Source organism: Pectinophora gossypiella, chromosome 6 (assembly GCF_024362695.1).
Source record: "Pectinophora gossypiella chromosome 6, ilPecGoss1.1, whole genome shotgun sequence".
In the NCBI taxonomy this organism is placed as follows: domain Eukaryota; kingdom Metazoa; phylum Arthropoda; class Insecta; order Lepidoptera; family Gelechiidae; genus Pectinophora; species Pectinophora gossypiella.
The window spans coordinates 11,594,808-11,615,455 of NC_065409.1; the positions used below are offsets into that span (position 1 = coordinate 11,594,808).

The 20,648-nt window shown below is 37.9% G+C and overlaps 1 protein-coding gene across 1 annotated transcript; it reads left to right on the plus strand.

Annotated features, from left to right (window-relative positions):
* Positions 1–346: 346 nt before the first annotated feature.
* LOC126367525 (integrin alpha-PS3-like) lies at positions 347–20,533 on the plus strand. Its single transcript, XM_050011093.1, has 25 exons — positions 347–507; positions 1,752–1,914; positions 2,697–2,851; positions 3,215–3,270; positions 3,346–3,379; positions 4,603–4,761; positions 5,043–5,123; positions 5,634–5,735; positions 6,172–6,263; positions 6,903–7,130; positions 7,299–7,392; positions 9,827–10,015; positions 10,359–10,456; positions 11,285–11,381; positions 13,070–13,206; positions 13,994–14,178; positions 14,897–15,098; positions 15,472–15,626; positions 16,499–16,583; positions 17,126–17,197; positions 17,464–17,593; positions 17,700–17,775; positions 18,357–18,471; positions 18,931–19,002; positions 19,871–20,533. The coding sequence occupies exons 1-25, from the start codon at positions 501–503 to the stop codon at positions 20,087–20,089; spliced, it is 3,003 nt and encodes a 1,000-aa protein (XP_049867050.1). The 5' UTR covers positions 347–500; the 3' UTR covers positions 20,090–20,533.
* The last annotated feature ends 115 nt before the right edge of the window (positions 20,534–20,648 follow it).

The window sequence follows — 20,648 nt, forward strand, 5'->3', positions numbered from 1 at the left end:
ATGGTGTTGCGATAATTATAAAATAATAAAAAAACATTATACATCATGATGGTTGCATATGAAGAAAAAAGATAATGAAGAGAATGAAAAAAACCTGTAAGTACCTTCTTATAGACAGAGTGTAAATTAGAAAGTAACATTGTTTTAAGTAATAGCGATTGAAAAAGGTCACATTGAATCAACTCATCTAAAAAGCAATATTTCTGTTAAATCTATAAAAAACATTAAACAACTTGTCAAATGCCTTGTTTTACTTAAATGCGTTATACAAATATACTGTGTACCTTGCATCGCACATGGTCGGATTTAAAAAAAATAACTGATCGAAGACCGTTATGTTATAATAAAGGAAACCTATTGGCAGACACATTAATAGTTATCCCGTCATAAATAATGGCCGCGTCATTATCAGTACGAAAACTAAAACGGGAAAATGGAATTTAATTATTTTTAACTTAATACAAATAACCACTTAGTTCTCCTCTTGCTATGTTGCCATCATGTTCGGTAAGTACTACATGAATTCTTATTTTTTTTATTATTTCATGATTAAAATACGGCAACGTTTGCAATAGATATTATTCGCTTAATACTCTTAGTACCTATTTGTGATTTTTCATGTTATAATTCCCTTGACATGCAATATGTGGATTAATTTCCTTGTATTCTTAATAAGACTAACGCCCTTATGATGAAATCGACTGACTGAGCACCAATAAATATTTAAGAGTCAATATAATAATATTAGCTTTCCACCCACGGTTTTTTGTGCCAAGATAATGATAGTATTATAATGAAACCTAAAAAGCCAAGCCAACCCCTCCCTACTTCATCCCCCCGCCTTTCATCAGAATAACTTGAATTATACTATGTTTGAAAAAGTATGAATCCGATACACTTTTGCATTTTTTGCAGGTATCTCTAGCTTAAGTTATGATTACATTATTATAAGAGTAATGATTACCTGGATGTCGTAAATACCCGGTATTAAACGTGTTACTCTAGTTATTAAAAACCTTGTAATGTATACCTACATTGATTTAAAACATGTGTTGCTGTTGCAGTTTCTTGTCATTTCTTCTCCTCAGGCATAACACCATGTGAAATAATGTAGATGCAAAAATGTTAAATTAACCTTCAACAAGTTTATCCGTGAGGTGAATCACCAAGCTCATAAACCGTGGTGTCAGGGTTATTATTGGGCCGCCAAAGGCTCCTGACATGGCTCGTGTAACGATTACTCACTCACATCAGTAGGTAGTAACCAGGACCAACGGCTTAACATGCCTTCCGAAACACGGATCATTTTACTTTCGGACAATCAAGTGATAAGCCTGTTATATGTCCTTACCAAACTAGGGATCACAAAGTGATTTTTGTGATATGTCCCCACCGTGATTCGAACCCGAGACCTCCGGATCGTGAACCGAACGCTCAACCACGAGACCACAGCGGCCGTGTGCTATATCCATGATAATTTTATTGAATAAATGATTCTGATTCCGATTAAATTATGAACCTAATTTTCAAACAATAATCGTGTAATTACACATCCCACATATATACATACATTACACACACATTACACATGTTGTTCATTATTTATTAGGTCTTCGAACAATAAATCGTGTAATAATAATATATAATTTTCCCTAAAAAGTAGCATGGAGAATACTACACCGACAAGAGCGTGGCTCTTAAATTAGAGATGATGAATATAATTTTGGTGATAAATATGAAAATTGTTTCAGCGTCCAGATGGATTTTAGCGGCCATTTTGATAATTAGCACAGAAGCAGTGCCTGGGAATGTGACAAAGCCTCTGTATCATGAAAAATCAAAGCAGACATTTTCTATATCGAAAAAGTATGCTCTATTTGGCTACAGCATCGCTTATCAGAGCACTTTGACGAGGTAAATAAAACAGAAAAATATTGTTTGTTTGTTAACGGCTGATTACTTCACTTGTATATTTATATCGCAGTACAGTGTGTATGCAAAGGCAAACAATGCTTTAATTTGATTCGAGTTCAATATTCAATTAAAATATGTACATTATATATACATACATACAGCGAGACGTAAACATTATTTTATTTTTGACTAATGAATGCCCCCTTTTCACAATCGGCAATTACAGTACATGTAATTGCATGTATTCCCTATTGCTGAATTTAGAAATTCATCAATATTCCCTTTATACACAATAAAAAATGAGATAACCGAGTTCTTTTATATTTATTTGTCATTAGTGTGACGTAATATGTTATAATTATTCATGTCATGCCAACCTAAAAAAATAAACCAAGTTATCAATAAAGTTTGTATTCATCCTTATTCAAATAAATTAGGTAGGTATCTTTTATTGTCATAAAGAAATAAGTGTTACAAAAAACACATGTCATTGCTTAAAAACTAGATATTAATTACATTTAAAATTAGTCAAATAGCCCGCCTCGGACCATACCCGGCTCAAATGTACCCATCACGCTGGCCACGTTGCCACGTTGGATGGCCAGCGAGATGTGCTGAACCAGGTATGATCCGGAGCGGGGGTCGCGACCACGATCTCGCAGACGTCGCCCGAGTTATTTAACGAACTTTTTAGCTTCCTCGTGTAATTAGAATGAATGATAAATCATATATACTTATTTAAAATTATTTTTTTTTAATACGTACCTGTATTAAACTTTTAGCTTAATAGTGGGATGCCCAAGAGCTTCGATCGTTGGAGAAGTTTACAGTTGTTCGACCAAAGAAACCGTCAACACAACATGCCAAAAGGTCCCCATTGATGAGACTACATTCAGAAAAATTGAAAGATATGTTTCAGATAATAAATTTACAGCAGGTAGGAACTACAATCAATGTATTATTATTACCCGACTGCGGCGAAGCAAAAGGAGGGTTATGTGTTTTCTTTAAGTACTTTATTCATACTTAAATAAGAAACCTGAGCAAGTGCAAGTTTTATGAACTGACAAAAATACTTACTAAAGATAAAACAAACTAAGAGAAATTGGAAATAATTTAACGTGTCATTAAAAAATCACTAAAAATTATTTGACAATATGAATGTTGGATTCCGTGATACTGTTGTTAAATTAATTAAATAGATCTAATGGCGCAAACTTTTACTCTGCAAAACTCGATATAAGACGCATATTTCGTTCGATTTTTTCGATTAAGTATGTACTCGTATTTTTCTTTTCAGATCATTATTATCAATGGCTTGGAGCCACTGTTAATGCTGGATCTAATTTCTACATGGTACGTACCTATAAAAAAACAACAAAATATTCAGTTTTTTTTTTATTTTATACTCAATATATTCATTTTTTTCAGACATGTGCACCCAGATTCATGTCTCGGTCAGATGGTTAGTATCCTATCTATTTAAAATAGACACTTTTGTCAAGAAATCCATGCTCCGGGAGGCACGTTAAGTCGTTGGCCCCAGTTACGTACTTACTGATGTTAGGCAGCTAAATTACTCAATTGTATAAAAATATTTCATATTTTTTTTTTTTTAAAGAACGTCTAGGGCCCTGTGCCGTGGTTTTTCTTGCAGCTTCTTTTCCCCGGCAATACAGGTTGTGAGAAGCTGCAGTAATTTTAGGCGGATGAGACGTTCGTTATGTAAAAATTGACGATTCAAAGTGTAGCTATGTTAGCTACTGAACAAATATATTTTTGAATTTGAAGTGTGTAGTCGGCACATGGGTTATGTCAGGGGACTTGGCGGCTCAATATTAATCAACCTCACAACCCACATTTTAAGAAGATTAGGAAATTTGTTAATTGTAACGGATTAGAACCCGAACTATGCCAGAAATACTCTTTATTAAATTATTAAAATACGGTTATTGGGGAGTTTTAAAACTCGAAGATGGAACTTCCGGAAAACGAATAAATTGCCACGATTTTAACATACATACATAAAGAAAAGCTGGCTATCAGAGAAATGATGTTGCTGACGAACAAGATAGGTGCAGGTATCGCTTTGGAATTCCTCTTTTTATGACTTTTCAGACATAAAAATATCTAGAAAATGTTTGTGGCATGAGAACTTTCCTCGAGCGCTATTGTGAGATGAAATCTATCTTTTGAATCTTTGCTTCATAACCGTATTCAATAAATTGTCGGCAAGATTTGTGTAGCTTTGATTGAGTTCTTTTTTTTCTTTTTTCTTCTTGACGTGACTTATTGTAGATTTGCCGCAGACAGCATTTACTACTGGGCCGGGCAAATGGAGAGCGTTGAAGGCTCTCACCCGGTACAACGTTTAAGACAACAGGCTTGAGGGGTGCTCAGTTGGGCGTGAACCTCGGCTCAGGGCGTCGTCTGAGAGGAAAAATATTAAATTATATAGCGATAAGCGCTGATTGAGTCCACAGTTATCCAGTTAACATTAAACACAGCATAGCAACACGCCTGTATCCCCGAAGGGGTAGGCAGAGGTATATACTACACCTACTCCTCGCTAGCCATGTTTAAGTCCTTTGCAATAAAGGCCGAACCTATTGCCATTAGCCGGCACAAATCCTGGAAACCACAACTTTATCATATAAGTAATTTTAAATTCTGTTCCATTATATACAGATAAGCGCCAGAAAACGACGGGACGATGTCTATACGAAGAGACAGCGTCGCATGGAGCTCGAATTAATATGGCGACCATGTCTAGAGTACAGGAATCCGAGAAGAAGGAATATCACAAGGCGGCGTACCCTGGCGCCAATGACACCGCTATTTCATTGGGTAAGTCAAACTATAGTTTTCCTTTCAGCCAGATGGCAGTCGCTTGACCTGTTAAGAGACGCGGAACGTGAGGATATATTGTCAAAAAAGTCAGAATACACATACAATACACTAACGCGCGCACAGTTTCACACACGCACGCACGCACGCACGCACGCATACACGCACGCACGCACGCACGCATACACGCACGCACGCACGCACGCACACACACAAACACAACTGTACACTAATTTAAAATTATTTTTTGTAAATACCTATGTTACATTTTATTTTTTCAGAACTTTTGATGGATTCCTTTGGATGGTCAAGTCACGTGGCAGACGATTCTATTGTAGTTGGCGGTCCTGCTATGTCCATTGGTACGAGATATTATTATCATATCAAATCTTGTGTTAACAAGGCACAAAGTGGTTACAACACAACCAATATACACCTTTTTGCTGTATCTTAAGAACTGTTACGGGCGAACTATATTTGAGCTGCAAACCAAGTGGAAAATGATAGTTTGCATTTACAAGAGCAATCCGCAGTTGTACTGCGATTCTTATCGCAGTGGGATTGCAGTCAGTTTACAGTTTCAATACAGTTATGCCAATCCCACAACCTGGAGAAACTTCTTCTCTCGTGTGGGTTGTGAGGTGGATTACCAACCTCATCAACCCTGGTCCCGGGTTACTATTGAGCCGCAAATGGTCCCTGACATAACTCATGTAACGACTACTTACTTACATTAGTAAGTAGTAACCGGGACCAATGGCTTAACGTGACCTGGAGAAACTAGAAATTTGCTACTTACATACAAAAATGTTCTTAAATTAATATTGAAGAAGAAGTACACCATTACTAATTAGAATTCACTAATTAAACAGGTCGTGCTATGCTGTTGACGGACGTAAAAAGTTCAGCCAATTTGTTTACTATAGACAATGCTAAATTGCAAAAGAACAACAAAAACGTAGCGTTTAATTTCGGTAAGTACTTGTTTCTCACTCGACGCCATTGAAACTACTAGCTTTTAGGTGTTGATAGCCGTAACAAAACAAAATCACTCCAGAGGTCGGTCTAATCGGCTTTGCACCAGAGCATCACACCAAAAAATCCATACAAAATTGCCTCGATTTTTCCAGTTTTCCGGGCAAGTTTTAAATGTTTTCGTAGCCATGAAAATACCAAAAAAATGCCAAATTAGCCATTCTCGAGTGATGTGCTCACCAACAACGTAGAGCATTACATTTGTATAATATGTCATTTAATGTCATATTTTTAATCGGACCACAACAAAAGTGGTCTGTCACACCTTTTTTTCTTTTTTGACGTGACTTATTGTAGATTTGCCGCGAGCTTAATAACCAAAATCATAGAATTTTTATAGAAATATCAGCCTGGTTAAACTATAACTTTTTTCAGGTTACAGTATCACGTCTGGTTATTTTTTTGTTGACCCAGAAGTGAAAGTGTACGCCATAAGTACTCCTTATGGAAGCATTGGAAAGGGAAGGGTGAGTGGTACTTTAATTGGACTTCTTTTTTTATCCATCTCTGTACATCAATCATGTGGATTTTACCTTATTTTAACTAACTTGTAGATTGGTAGGAATACTAGATAGTGTGAAAATGATGGTGTGATTCGAAGTGTGCTTGCCCACTAGAGGGCCAAAAGTAGACATATTTAAAAGCGGTTGAGCTAGATTTGCCTGCCAACTCCTCCCCCCGCGCCTTCGGTCTTACTTTAGTCTTCAATCGTATGGTTGTCAGACGTCACACACACAGATGCGCGTGTACATACACAGATAACGTCAATGTGCCTTGTCCGTGTAAAGCGATGTCTTTGCGTATGAAAAATTATTACTTTTTTAAAAAGATTTGTAACAAAAACATGTAGTTAATTACAAAAGTAAGACAAAAACAAGCGCAAGATTCGCAAAAGTGGCGTTTGGCGCGGGCACGAAACGTTTAAGAATAGCAACTTATCAAAATAAATAAATAACAAACAATCAAACATTTGAACTGTTTCTTTTATATATTCTATAAATCATTGCTTTTGGAAATGCTAGACTGGGATATACTGGATGTGATAGTGGCTTAGCACATTATTGATTTATTTGTATTCCACTTTTTCATAGAATAATACATTATAGGTGTTGTTCTTCGAAGATCATCAAACAATGAAGGAGGAAATTTTGGAAGATGACGAAGTGGGCTCTCTCTTCGGCGCGGCGCTGGGCTCTCTGGCGAAAGAGGACGGGCTCTCTGCCCTCCTAGTAGGAGCCCCCGCCTACGACTCTTTTGCCGCCACCATAGACTCCCAAACCTACTCTTACGACACCGGCGCAGTCTACCTGTATGATTACGTTGAAGATAATTTTGTAAGTTGTCTTGGAAACCGTAATATTTACTTATTCGTTGCACACAAAACACATAATTCCTTTCTTTTTCAGCGGATAAGAAAATAACAGGTAAAACTTATTTATAATAAAATTAGATGGTGAGTACTGGAATCGGCATTAATGAACACTTATTTCACATATTTACAGGTTTTAAAACGCAAGATCATCGGATATGAAAGTGGCAGTTACTTCGGCAGCGCCATTGCTACCATCGGCGATCTGGACGGCGACAAGACCGATGGTATTTTGTTTATTTTTTCTTTCCCTGCCTGTAAATAAATCAAATCAAATCAACATCTTTATTTGTGAGTACAGGTATACAGAAGGTGTTACATAAAGTTATTATAATCTCTGTATTCAGCCTGTTAGTAGGCATACAAATAGTGGCTTATTATTTAAATACTTAATATGTCAATTTAAAGCTAACTATACATGTATATTATATAAGATTATTATCCGTTAGGTATTCATGGATGTTATAATAGGCTTTATTTGTCAATAGTGCATGTAACTCGTTCTTAAAATTTTCCAGATCTAAACATGTCATATGTTCAGGCAATTTATTGAAGATCTTAGGAGCTAGACCTAAGATAGTTTTGTGCAGTAGAGCTGTGTTATGTGGTACTGTACACAGTCTATTTTTATAGCGCAGGTTTCTATTATGTACCTCTATAGTCTTTTCGAAAAGGCTAGGATTTTTCTTTACAAAAATGCAGACTTCATAAATAAAGAGGCAAGGTACGGTTAATAACAAACATCAACGTACTGATATCAGGGTTATTATTGAATCAGCATAGACTTCTGATCAGATGCTCATGCAATGGCTTCACTTAAATTATTTATAAGCTGGCAACCTGCGACTCCCCCCGCATGTATTTATGCGGTTATCAAGCATGGCATTTCAGCATATCAGCAACACTCAGAAATAATACTATGTATCTTTCTACTGGCGGAAGAATTTTTAAAATCGGTTCCATACTTCCAGATATTTCCTACAAAATGTATTGTAATATATTGTAATTAATATTAGTTATAATTTATATTATTAGATATATTTATATATAAGTTATATAAGGACGGCAGACGGATCACATATCAATAAACAATCCATCAATCTTGTCTAGCTTCATCATCTCTAATTTAAGAGCCACGCTCTTGTCGGTGTAGTATTCTCCATGCTACTTTTTAGGGAAAAATAGGGCAGTGGTTTCCCTCTTGCCTTCCGCCCCGCATTACTCTGTCTGATGCCGCCCAGAGTAGTCTATTTCAAAGCCGCTAGTCTAGCTTAGGTCATCATAAATGAAAACCAGCTGATAATCGTCTTCTGATTACTTGTTGCTCTGCCCACACTACATTTGTACTTATGTCATTGTGTAAAATAAATTACTATTTAACCGCGTGTGCAGACCTTTAAATATAATATTATAATCAAACTTAAATACCAGTACCTAACATACTAACACTAAAGTTTAGTTACGTATTAATTGTAGACACGTTTTAGGTTATAAATTATTCAAAGTTTAGCAATTTACTTAGTCGCTTTAAAGACGTTTATTCTGTTTATGGAAATTACTTTTGTTACATTATGCCTGGAATGATTATATATCGTCAAAATGGCGTGACCAATTGCTTAATGTTGAAATTGCATATTGTTAGATATAGTACCCATCCAGTACTATTTGGTACCTAAACTAAAAAACCTAGTACCTTTCTCATCCAAAATATATACACGTTAAACTGTGGTCCCGCTAATTTGACGTCAAGATCGCGGGACTAGACAAAACGGCGACCCGAAGCTAGATAATTTCTACGTACATATTTACTACCTATCCAGTACCTTCTAACGAAGAAGAAGAGAGGACGAAGAAGGAGAGGAGAGAGAAGATTACCTTCTAAAACTGCAGATTGGAATTACATTAGGGAATACCATAGAACGTGACTAAGTAGTGGTCCCGCCATTATGATGGTTTTGACATTTGCAAAATGTGTACGTTAATAATTATGAGATTAAACGAACTTACCTGTAAGTGAAGTTCTATCTCAATTATACGAAGCTCCTTGTTCGAGAGGTATTAACAGTCTACACTGTTAATCGAACAAGGAGCGAGTATAATAACTTGTTGTTGTTGAATGTATGTCCCGTCATTTTGACGCTAATAATGTTTTTTTTTGTACCTTATAGAGCAACTCTGTCAGTCAGTCTGTCTGTCACAGTAGTTTTTTTACGGTCTCGAACTTCAAAAGGAAAAACGAAACCTTTATATTACCACTATGTCCGTCCGTCTATCTTTTAGTTAAGACCCTTTTTCTCGGGAATACACGTGGAGGTACCAAGTTGAAATTGACATTGAAGCTATAAAAATATCAAGATTCTAAATCAACGCAAACCGACAAGATTTAGAAGAATCAAAACCTATGGGAGAAACTAGGTTTAGGAGAATAATAACTAGGTTTAGGAGAATCATAAATTTTGGCAAGCAGGAATTTCCATCTCATACTCATACTCAAAAAAAAGGTTTTTGTGATTACAAACTTATTTGTAGTCCGTAAACAAATCGTAACCTATGTCGATGTATGGAGATAATAGGTTTTCAACGGAAAAGTCATAGACCCCTTTAGATTATCGAAACTTTTGGTGCACAAGTTAAATTCGCATTTGATCGACTTTTTTACAGAAGTGGCAATCTCAGCTCCGTACGAGAACAGCGGCAGTGGCGCCGTGTACTTGTACTCCGGGAAGCAAATGCTGGACAAGTCACCAGAGCTGAAATATAAGCAGAAACTGAAGCCTGAGGGCGGACCAGGGCAGTACTTTGGTCTGGCACTCTCTCCACTTGCAGATACTGACGGAAATGGGTGCAATGGTACGTGTCTATTTACACATCATATGAACGGAGTCTACAAATGTAGGGTGGTGGGCCCCCCCACCACCCACATCACAGATTGCGCAGAGTCGAGAAGAATCGAGGAGTCAATGGGGGATCTTCGCCCAGCAGTGGAATCAAGTAGGCTCGATAAGATAAAAGAAATTGGTCGCCCTATGTCCGGCCAAATAGTTAACGCCATCTGAGGTAAACCAAAAAAAGAAAGGTGGCCCAAAAATTTCGTTTTCCTTCGTACTCAAGAGGCCCCTAACATGGCTCATGGCTCAATTTAATAAAAAAGAAAATCAATATAATACTTGTAATAATATTGCTTTTCTTTCAGAACTGGCCATAGGCGCTCCGGGTGCCGACTATGTGACGCTCTATCGCTGCATTACATCTGTTAGTGTGACTTTTACCGCAACGTTCCCTGACCTAAAGGTAACATAATGTTTCATCATCCTCCTGCTCTTATCCCACTCCGAATGGTGTGGCACAACTTGTATTCCCCTTCCATCTCTATCAGTCATCATCTCAGTATTCACAAATTTCACAAACAATACTTATCCTTCTTCACACAATCCACACTTTCTTCGGTCGTCCACTAACTCTGTATCCGTCTACCCACATTCAGACTCATCACTTTCTTCCCAGTAATTATACTTTTCATCTCTGCTCATTAACATGTCCATACATAGTTTTCTGAATAAAATAAAAAACATAAAAATAAGAAAAAAAAAACAAAAAATTAAACACAAAAAAATGTTTGTTGAGAAATATAATCACATACACATATTTTATTGCAAAATAAATTGCTATAATTGCTTGATTATGCTATTGTACGGCTTACGTGGTCCAGTGGTTTGAGCGTTGGGCTCACCATCCTGTGGTCCCGGGTTCAAATCCCGGTGGGGACATATCACAAAAATCACTTTGTGATCCCTAGATTGGTTAGGACATTACAGGCGATCACCTGATTTTCCGAAAGTAAGATGTGCTTCGGAACGCACGTTAAGCTGTTGGTCCCGGTTACTACTTACTGATGTTAGTAAGTAATCGTTACATGAGCCATGTCAGGGGCGTTTGGCGGTTCAGTAGTAACCCTGACACTAGGGTTGATGGGGTTGGTAATCCACCTCACAACCCACACGATAGAAGAAGAAGAAGCCACTATTGTAATTGTTTTTTCAATGTTGTGTTTATACGTACAATATACAAAATTGGATCGTATTATACATTGTAAAAATAATAACATTACACATTTTACAGAAACAATCTCAAGAATTGTCAAAATCTGCGTCGTCGTTCTCATTTGACCCCTGTTTAAATGTGAAGTATCCCGAAAAGCCCACTGCGATAGAGACTAGTAAGTTATCTTATCGTCACATTAATATAGAAGAAATCTATTGAAAAATATTTTTTAAAATGCCATTTGTAAAAGGCCGGGACTTCATAGGCCTTAGAAATGGAAACGACATAATTATACCGTTTTCATAGGGTCACGACACATTATAATTATGAAACACATGTAAGTGAGAATGAAAGATTATTATGAACATGATGTATATGTGATGAAAATTATGAACGTGTCCCGAGTAGTGTAAGAGGGAGAGACAGGGAAGCAGAAGGAAGATAGCGGCGGTTAGATAAGAAGCGAGTCTGTGGTCTGTATTATTTTTTGGTAAAAAACCAAAAAACTTTTAAAACGACCCATTTTTATTTAACATCACCACCCTACATTATGTGGGTGATATGGAAACGCCATACAAACAATAATAATAGATCTATTTATTAAAATAACACAGGGTTTATTTTGTTAGAAAAACAATAATATGCTAGTGTTCCTTATGTTTTTTAAAATTTGCAAAAGACTAGCGACCTGCCCCGGCTTCGCTCGGATGCAATGCTGAGGAAAAAATGAAATTATTTACGACATTACATTAAAATCCTCAAAAATAACAGTATTTCTCCACTATTTCATGGATGTTATTATACATATAAACCTTCCTCTTGAATCACTCTATCTATTAAAAAAACCGCATCAAAATCCGTTGCGTAGTTTTAAAGATTTAAGTGTAAGTATATAGGGATATAGGGACGGAAAAAGCGACTTTGTTTTATACTATGTAGTGAAGACATCGTACTTAAATCAAAACGAACCACATTATTTGTAAAGCATGGTTTGCCTTACTTCGTCTAAAAAGCCACATTAAAGCAATTCATCTACAATAGCAAAATTGCTATTTGACATTTCTTGACATTGCCCACTTACTTTTATATGCGCAAATGTGCTTTTTAGATGAATAGGCTCGTTTCCAACTAGTCAAATCAGTTACTTTTTACTAAACGTCATTAACAAGAAATTACTACTACTACCATTATTTGTATGTCGTTTCCATATCTCGGGACTATGGAGCCCCGGACTTATAAATTAAAAAAATTATGTCAGGTCAGGATGGTGACGGGTAGATTTTGAACGCGAGGTTGTGCTCTGTATAATATTGAAAAAATAGAGAAGATATAAGTGTAAGGCCAATTCTAATCGAGTAAAATCTCACGAGTAAAATGTTTACGAGAGATTATATTAAATAATAAAACTCACCTTCTATAATTTTATAACATATTATTATATTATTTTCCTCTACTTACAATTTTATAACAATCCAAATTTCCATTCACGTCCCTCTAAATTCCAACCAAAAACAAAACCATCTCCCGCCTCCAAACATTTTTCTTTTTCCGTATTTTTAATTCCGCCCAGTGTTGCAATCTCTCGTAAACATTTTACTATTATTATTATTACTACTATTATTGCTATAGAAATTTTATGAAAAAGCACACTGACATCATAGAAAAAAGTAATATAATGTCGAATTTATTTATAACGTTTTTCTTGATTACAACTCATAAATAAGTTAAACAGAAAAAAATAAAATGTTTTTTGTTAGTTTTAGATCTGTCTTTATAACTGGCCATTTTAGCCCCCACAGGACCTGTAGTATCATGCTGGACTATAAGTACTCGTAATCACCAAACATGTAATTTCCTTTTCAGAAATCATCATTTCAATTGAAATCGTTCATCCGAACGTGACAATAGCAGGAGCCAATAAAGGTGTACTCACCTATAATGCTGACTTGGCATCTGGACGTCCGCAGTACTGTAAGACAGTCACTGTAATTCTACCTCAAGTAAGTAGGTTCACAGAACATGACATAGCGCCTATCTCCTAAAGGGTAGGCAGAGGTGTTATTATACCCACTCCTCGAGATTTATATTAAAAAAGCCCATGTAGTAGTGGGCAAATCTATTGCTATTAACTGAGCACACATATCAATTATCTATGATCTAAGCATGAAATAAAGTCATAAAGTCGAATCCAGTGGTTTAGAGCCCGAACCGAAATTCGAACCCGTGCCTTAGCAACTGAAACCTTAATCCACTGTTCTGGATAGGTCACATCATTGTTTTTCCTTCATCAAGAGTCAAAGGTTGACGCACGCAGGGTTTGACCGCCGAGGTTATCAAGTAATAGCTGCTCTAAAATCAAAACAAATCATATCTAAACAGCTAGTAGGCATGGTGACTGCTACAGTCTTTTAGCTAATTACTTTCGTGACAAGTACAAAAAATTGCTGATCGGAGACAATGAAAACAAACTTCTTCTTTTCATGCGGTTTGTGAGATCGATGACATTAATAGAATCACATCCGATGAGTACAATCTGGGCTTCTTCAATGCAATCTCGCCCCAGTAATCAATTATTTCCTGGATAAACACAAGCATCTTAAGATCTGAGCGTGCCCAGATTTTCAGGCCTGAGTTGATGGACAAGTAGTAGATTATTTATTTATTTATTTAGATTAGATAACATTCAAGAAAAAAAAAGATATACACTGTAACCAAATTGTTTGTGTCGCTCCGGCGCGATTCGCCGACTTGTTTCGACGATTCGGAAGATAACCATCTGGCTTGCAGGAAGCTGATTACGACCATGACATAGTGTTCAACATGACGGCTGCGCTGGCGCAGAACCCGCTGGAACTTACAAAGTTCAACCCTCGCTTGGTGCTGCTAGATAACACCACCAACCACACGCAGCGGTTCACAGCGCCGCCGCTGCCAGGGTCCGACATGACCCTCGACGTCTACACCAGTTTGAAGTAAGATTTTTTGTTGCAACCTTTTGCCGTTCGCACTTCGGATACCAAATTGCATTGTACGTATGTAAAGGTACGAATACTGGGTGTTCAACGACCAACATGAATTAGTACGAAAACGCTTCCAAATGCGACCAGCCTTAAGGCCTTATGGTTAAGCCACCAGCGGGATACAGTTGCCGACAACATTTTATTGCGCGATCAATCTGGTACCTGTTGATGCAAGCATTTTGTTGATGGCGCGACCGGTGGCCGCCGCCAAGATGCCCAAGTGAGATGGCCCTTAGGCCTTCTTCATTCAGAGACAGATATTACACAATTGAGCTGTTTTTTTTTACTTACTTTTTTAACCAGTAGGCTCCGCACGGTAACCGCGCCGCGCAGAGGTGGTAGTCATGCAGATCCGGCTGCTATTTATAAAATGCTGAGAGAATCAAAGTATGCAACATAGCTATAAATTAAACACACAAGCATAAAAATGCAGTTGATAATAATATGAAATTACGATCCAGACATTGACTGTCCATTTCTTCTCTTTTATTATTGTGGTGTGGGTTGTGAGGTGGCTGACCAACCTCAGCCCATTCCAGAAGTGACATATCTATGGTATCTATGCCACTCAAGTTTATTGATTTCATCTTCTGAAAGATCATCTAGCCAGTCCTTCACGAATTCTGCTGTTACCGATTATGTTCTTCTACAATGATTTATTTGTGCCCAGGGATGGCTACCTTATCGGTTCATCGGAGAACGAGACGCTAACGATGGTGCTGGTCAACGCGGGTAACACTGCGTTTGGCGCTTGCGTGCGCGTGCGCCTCACAGGCATAAAGGTCTCCCAGTGGCCGGAGCATATTTGCTCGGTCTCCGGGCAATTGCTCACTTGTTCGCCGCCTACCGCGCTGCGTAGAAGCAAGTCGTGGGTAAGTTAACAATTGCAAGAACTGGCCGTAATTCACGATAGTATTACACTTGGAATTTTTGACTTTGGGACATCGCCTGTAGTCATTCTGTTCTTGAAAGCGTTAAAGTCATATGTCTCCGTCTCTCGTCTCTCTTCTCATCTTGTTATCCTCTGTTGTCTCACTCTGTCAAAACATGTCGCGTTTTTACGATATTTTGCGAATAGATTGCTCCCGTGACTTGGTGAGAGCTTGGAGTTGGATTGGCGAGGCTAGATGCTGTTTTATATTTATCATTTAACCGTAATTCGACTCCAGTATTTACGGCTGTACCTACTGTAGCCTACAAAATTTATAACTTTAATACAAATGTCACCTCAATTTTCATTTTTAGAATGTAACTGTGTCACTGGCAACGAAATCACTGACGAACTCTGATGAGAAGGTGAAGCTTTACGCGGAGTTACTGACTGGATGCCAAAAGAAGACCGGAAATGCTTATGAAGAGACATTCAATTTTAAAATTGATTCCAAATTCGCCATAAAAAGGTAAATAGTGACCAATTTTACAGTTACCTACCTAATGTAATCGTCAAAAAACGTTTTGGTGGTATAACGAACCTGGTTTAGTGTAAACAGATATATTTTTTTACTCTCCGTTAATAATTAGGTAGATATCTCTCCGTCCCGCACCAATTCGTATCGGGCGCCGACATCACCCCCTCTGGGACTTACTCTGGTCTTAAATGGCCGTAAGTCCCTAAGCAGTAAGAGAAAGAGTCCACGTACTGCTTCTCGCTCGCACTTACGCGTTTTACGGCACATGGTAAAAATGAGTTTTGTATTGAGTGTGCGGGGTGTGCTCAGACAATCGATTCCAATACCATTTCTTCTACACCGGTTACAAAGTCGTATAGGCATATAGGCGGCCAATCAGCTCGCAACACCAAACACGTAGGACCCCCATACCGGCCCCGCCAGCGTGGTCGACGATTTCGTTCAATCAGCGCTTATTCCTATCTACCAACGTCGATTAATTCTTTCAAATATTTTTCCTCTCAGACGACGACGCCCTGAGCCGAGGTTCGCGCCCAACTGGGCACCCTCAGGCCTGTTGTCTTAAACGTTGCACCGGGTGAGAGCCTTCAGCGCTCCCCATAGGTTACAAAATCAAACAAAGGGTAACATACCGTGTGCATAGCTAACTAGTGGCGGATAAAATAAACGAAAGTCTCTGCAAGTACCTTCATCCACGCAAATTAAACCCACACTGAACTTGGTTTCGTATCTTGGCAAAGTTACGGAACCAATTTAATTACAATTCTATCTCATTCCCAGAAACCTTATTTTAGTATTCATCACTGTGCTGGTTTATAAATCTTCTCCTCGAACATATTTTATAAAGTGTGCTTTATTCACAGCATATCATCGCCGAGCCGGTTGGTTAATGTGACCAGAAAGGAGCTTAGTTTAAAAGATGGAAAACATATTGAACATATATATAAGGTAAGCAAATGTACCTACTTAAGCCCCCGTTCAAGTAATAAAAAAATCACAAAATACATCTACTTATCAAGTTTCAACAGTTATTATAGTTTCTGATAAAAGGACAGACACACAGTCATGACGAATCCATAAGGGTTCCGTTTTTTGCCATTTCGCTACGGAACCCTAAAAACTGAGATTGGTTTGCTTTGTTGAATACAAAATGACGAATGTAAACTTCGCACAAATTGTTCTCGCTTCTTAAATCACGTTGACATTTTGCTTTTTTAAAATGGATCGCAATTAGCGTTCCCTGTCGGCCTCCTATACTTTTTATTTGCCTAGTATTTAAGGTACAATGCTAATGATTATTAGTTCAGCCTCTTCACTTAGACAAAGCATCTTGAAGCGTGTCTTAAATTGATTATAGAGTCTAAACATTCGGCAACCGTTCAGCAAAAGCTAGTAAGATAGTCCCTAATCAATAAGAAATGGCCCAATAGTGAACCCTGAGTAAATTTGTTTTTTCAAAATTTTGCACATCCACTGCTTCTTTATTGCAGATAATCAACATTGGTGTTACCAACTGGGAAAAAGTATCTTGTGACGTCACGGTTCCACTTGGTATTGCGCGGGTAAGTAAAATACATTTTCTATTATATTAAAACAAATGAACATTTACATTAAACCTCGACAATATGCGTACCATGAGGAAGGAAAATATAAAAAAAAAACATCTATAAGTAGGTAACAATAATTTGACATGATTCATGCAATGAAGCCAGTATTTTCTTTCGACATTTAGTTTTCAGAGCGCCAAAATCATGGATGTACAGGTTGGCAACCTTGCCCTTATTGACTATACGTAAAGTACATTTTATTATTCTATATTATTTTGCAGGTAACCGCAGGACTTACTGACTGTAAACTTAACGGCACGAATGCCCACTGTATCATTAAAAAAATACATAGAAACGCGCCTGTCAATGTGAAAGTACAGATGGATATCTCTCCCGACCATCCCATTATAGGTAAGTCTTTTTCCCAGTCCCTCTCAAACCTGTTTATATTCAGATCTCACTCGGTTCTGTGTCTATTAGTAGGTACTTACCTATTTTATATTTCATATTATTACAGACAAAATCAAAAAAGGACAAGCACCATTAGACACTGAACTTAGTTTGCGATTGGGAAACGAAACGAAAAAGGCAAGGTAAGGTGTCCTGTATAACGATAGTTACTTACAGAAGTGATTGTTATTAATACAGTTAAGCATTTGATTACCTCACCTGATGGTAAGTGACTAGAAAGTGCCTATGCACTCTTTCCTTGAAGAGGCCTACGTTTATTTTTCCGGGAAACAGATACGCGAGCAGAGAATTTCAGACCTTATCCGTTCGTATTATTAGCACACTCCGGACGCTTCATACAAAAAACCTCGTTTTACACAGACATTACACATTGACGTTATCCTTCACGCGCATCTGTGTGTGAGACGTCTAACGCCCCTCAGGCAAATGCATTTCTCGGGAATGTAGGTTTCCTCACGAAGTTTTTCTTCACCGCTGAGCACGTGATAATAATTTATGATCCAAACATGAATTCGAAAACAAATTCGGCAAAGCGTTCTACCAACTAGGCTACCACGGCTTCCGTTCTATACGTAGTATTATTCCTTATTCTATATAATAATATTATGATGGAAAGACGAAGTTAAACGTCTCGAACGAGCTGATAGTATATTAACAACAAGGGTCCCGACCCAATTTGATTACTATTTAAATATGATTTCAGTATAACTACGATAATAACCTTATGGGAGGACCCTAAGGTCCCGCTGTGGATAATAATCGTCGCCGCTTTAGTGGGTCTGGTGCTAGTACTTGTACTGGGATGGGCTCTTTACGAAGTAAGTTATTTTTATCATTGGTTACATTGGCCCCGGTAACGGCCTCCGTGGTCCAGTGGTTAAGCGTTAGTCTCACGATCCGGAGGTCCTGGGTTCGAATCCCGGTGGGGACATATCACAAAAATCACCCTGATAGTTTGGTCTAATCCAATAGTTTGTCGAAGCTTGGTGGTAGGCCTGGCAGAGGAAGACCTAGAAGAACGTACATTGACCAAATTGGAGATGATTTTAAAACAGGTTCAGTACGAGCTACTCTGAACCGGCGTGCGTGTATGAAACGATTGATGAATTAGGAGAAAGCAAGAGAAGTGGGAAATAGGCGTGACTTTATGTATGTATGTATGAATTTTATTATAGGATCTCCTCTTACTTATTTCACCTCTGACTAGCCCAGTTGGGAATACAGCTGTGATTTTTTGTTATGTTGATACATTATAATAACTACTGGTATGATTTCAGTGTGGCTGTTTCCGAAGAGAGAACAAAGAGAAATTAGACGAACTGAAGAGAGATGTCAAGAGACAAAGCATGGTGGGTTTTATCCTGATATCTCTCTCTTTTTTTTTAAGAACGTCTAGGGCTCTGGGCCGAGGTTTTTCTTGTAGCTTCTTTTCCCCGGCTATACAGGTTGTGAGAAGCTGCAGTAGTTTTAGGCGGATGAGACGTTCGTTATGTAAAAATTGCCGATTCAAAGTGTAACTATGTTACCTACTGAATAGAGATATTTTTGAATTTGAATACGCGAATACCACATTCGTTTCAAGAAAGTCACTATTAATTATTTGAAAACGTAATAGATACTAGGTAAGCTGGAATTTTTATTTTCACAATTTATAAGTGAGCGAGGTAGTAATGCTAGTATCATTATCTCTAGAGGTAGACATTTTTGGTTGTATAAGGATAATATAACGAGGTATCTAGTTATTTCGCGCGAGTTAGCTCTTCGTCGGCCTCAGTGGTCCTGTGGTTGAGCGTTGGGCATACGATCCGGAGGTTCCGGGTTCAAATCCCGATGGGGACATGATCATAAACATCACTTTGTGATCCTTAGTTTGAATAGGGTGAATATCAAAATTTCAAGTTTGGTGGCGAACTTTCATATTATTTTTTCGTGAAAAATTGTGTTCCGACATGAAAAAATAATATGAAAGTTCGCCACCAAACTTGACTCAATTTTGATATTCACCCATTAGTTTGGTGAGTAATCGTTATATGAGCCATGTCAGCGGCTTTTGGCGGTCTAATCATAACCCTGACACCAGGGTCGACGAGGCTGGTATTCCACCTCACAGTCCACACGATAAGAAGAAGAATATTACGTGCACTTTACGATGCACCTTGTAGTACTATTTACTTTGATAGCAATGATAATCAACTGTTCTTACAATCTTCCAAACAGCGTCGCTCTATGATGTTGCGCCAGAGCACGATAGAGGTGGTGACCAACGAGCAAGGTGACCGGCAGCGGTTGGTGGACGTGCCAGAAGAAGACGACAGCATTAGCATTGCGGAGGTGCTGGAAGACACTCCCAGAGCCGCCTTGGCCGCTGAACTAGAGAAGAAACTCGCGAAGGGGGACAAGCAAGGCCACACAAAAGCTGAAGTTCACAAATTTTAAAAGCTGGGCTATCAACCATTGTACACAGCAATACGGTTTACCTATCACGTTCTTATCTAATCTAATCTAGCCTACAAGATCCCACTGCTAGGAAAAGACCTCCCCTTCCTCTTTCCATTTTTTGCGGTCCTGTGTGTACTCCGGCCAGTCCCGACCTATCACGTTAGTTTAACAAAAAAAATGGGTAAAGCGTGGGTACTTAGTACATTAGGTGATGGATGTCCTGAAAGATAATGATTATTGTTAAATTGTTACCTATATATGTGAAATGCAGATTACAAATAAAAAAATAACAACAGTAGGTACTTATTATTATTTTACAATTTAATTTAGGTTTAGAGATTATTTATTTTTCAAATAAGTCATCCAATTTCACTGATTTGAGACAATATTTTATAATGATAGTTAAGTATGTATAAACAGCAGTAATTTTATTTTATTAAGGCCCTGCGCAGACGACAGACTATCCCTGACGCACTTTTTAGTCTGTGAAAATATAACCTATGCAATTATATGCAGTAACGCGCCGGACTTTTTGCGCGTCGTGTGCGTTACTGCA

What these genes read in the sequence shown, in the direction of transcription:
- LOC126367525 (XM_050011093.1), top strand. An exon ending in CGGTCCTGCTATGTCCATTG is followed by an intron (nt 5,124 to 5,633) that starts GTACGAGATATT and finishes CTAATTAAACAG; the next exon opens with GTCGTGCTATGCTGTTGACG. An exon ending in TCCAAATTCGCCATAAAAAG is followed by an intron (nt 15,627 to 16,498) that starts GTAAATAGTGAC and finishes CTTTATTCACAG; the next exon opens with CATATCATCGCCGAGCCGGT.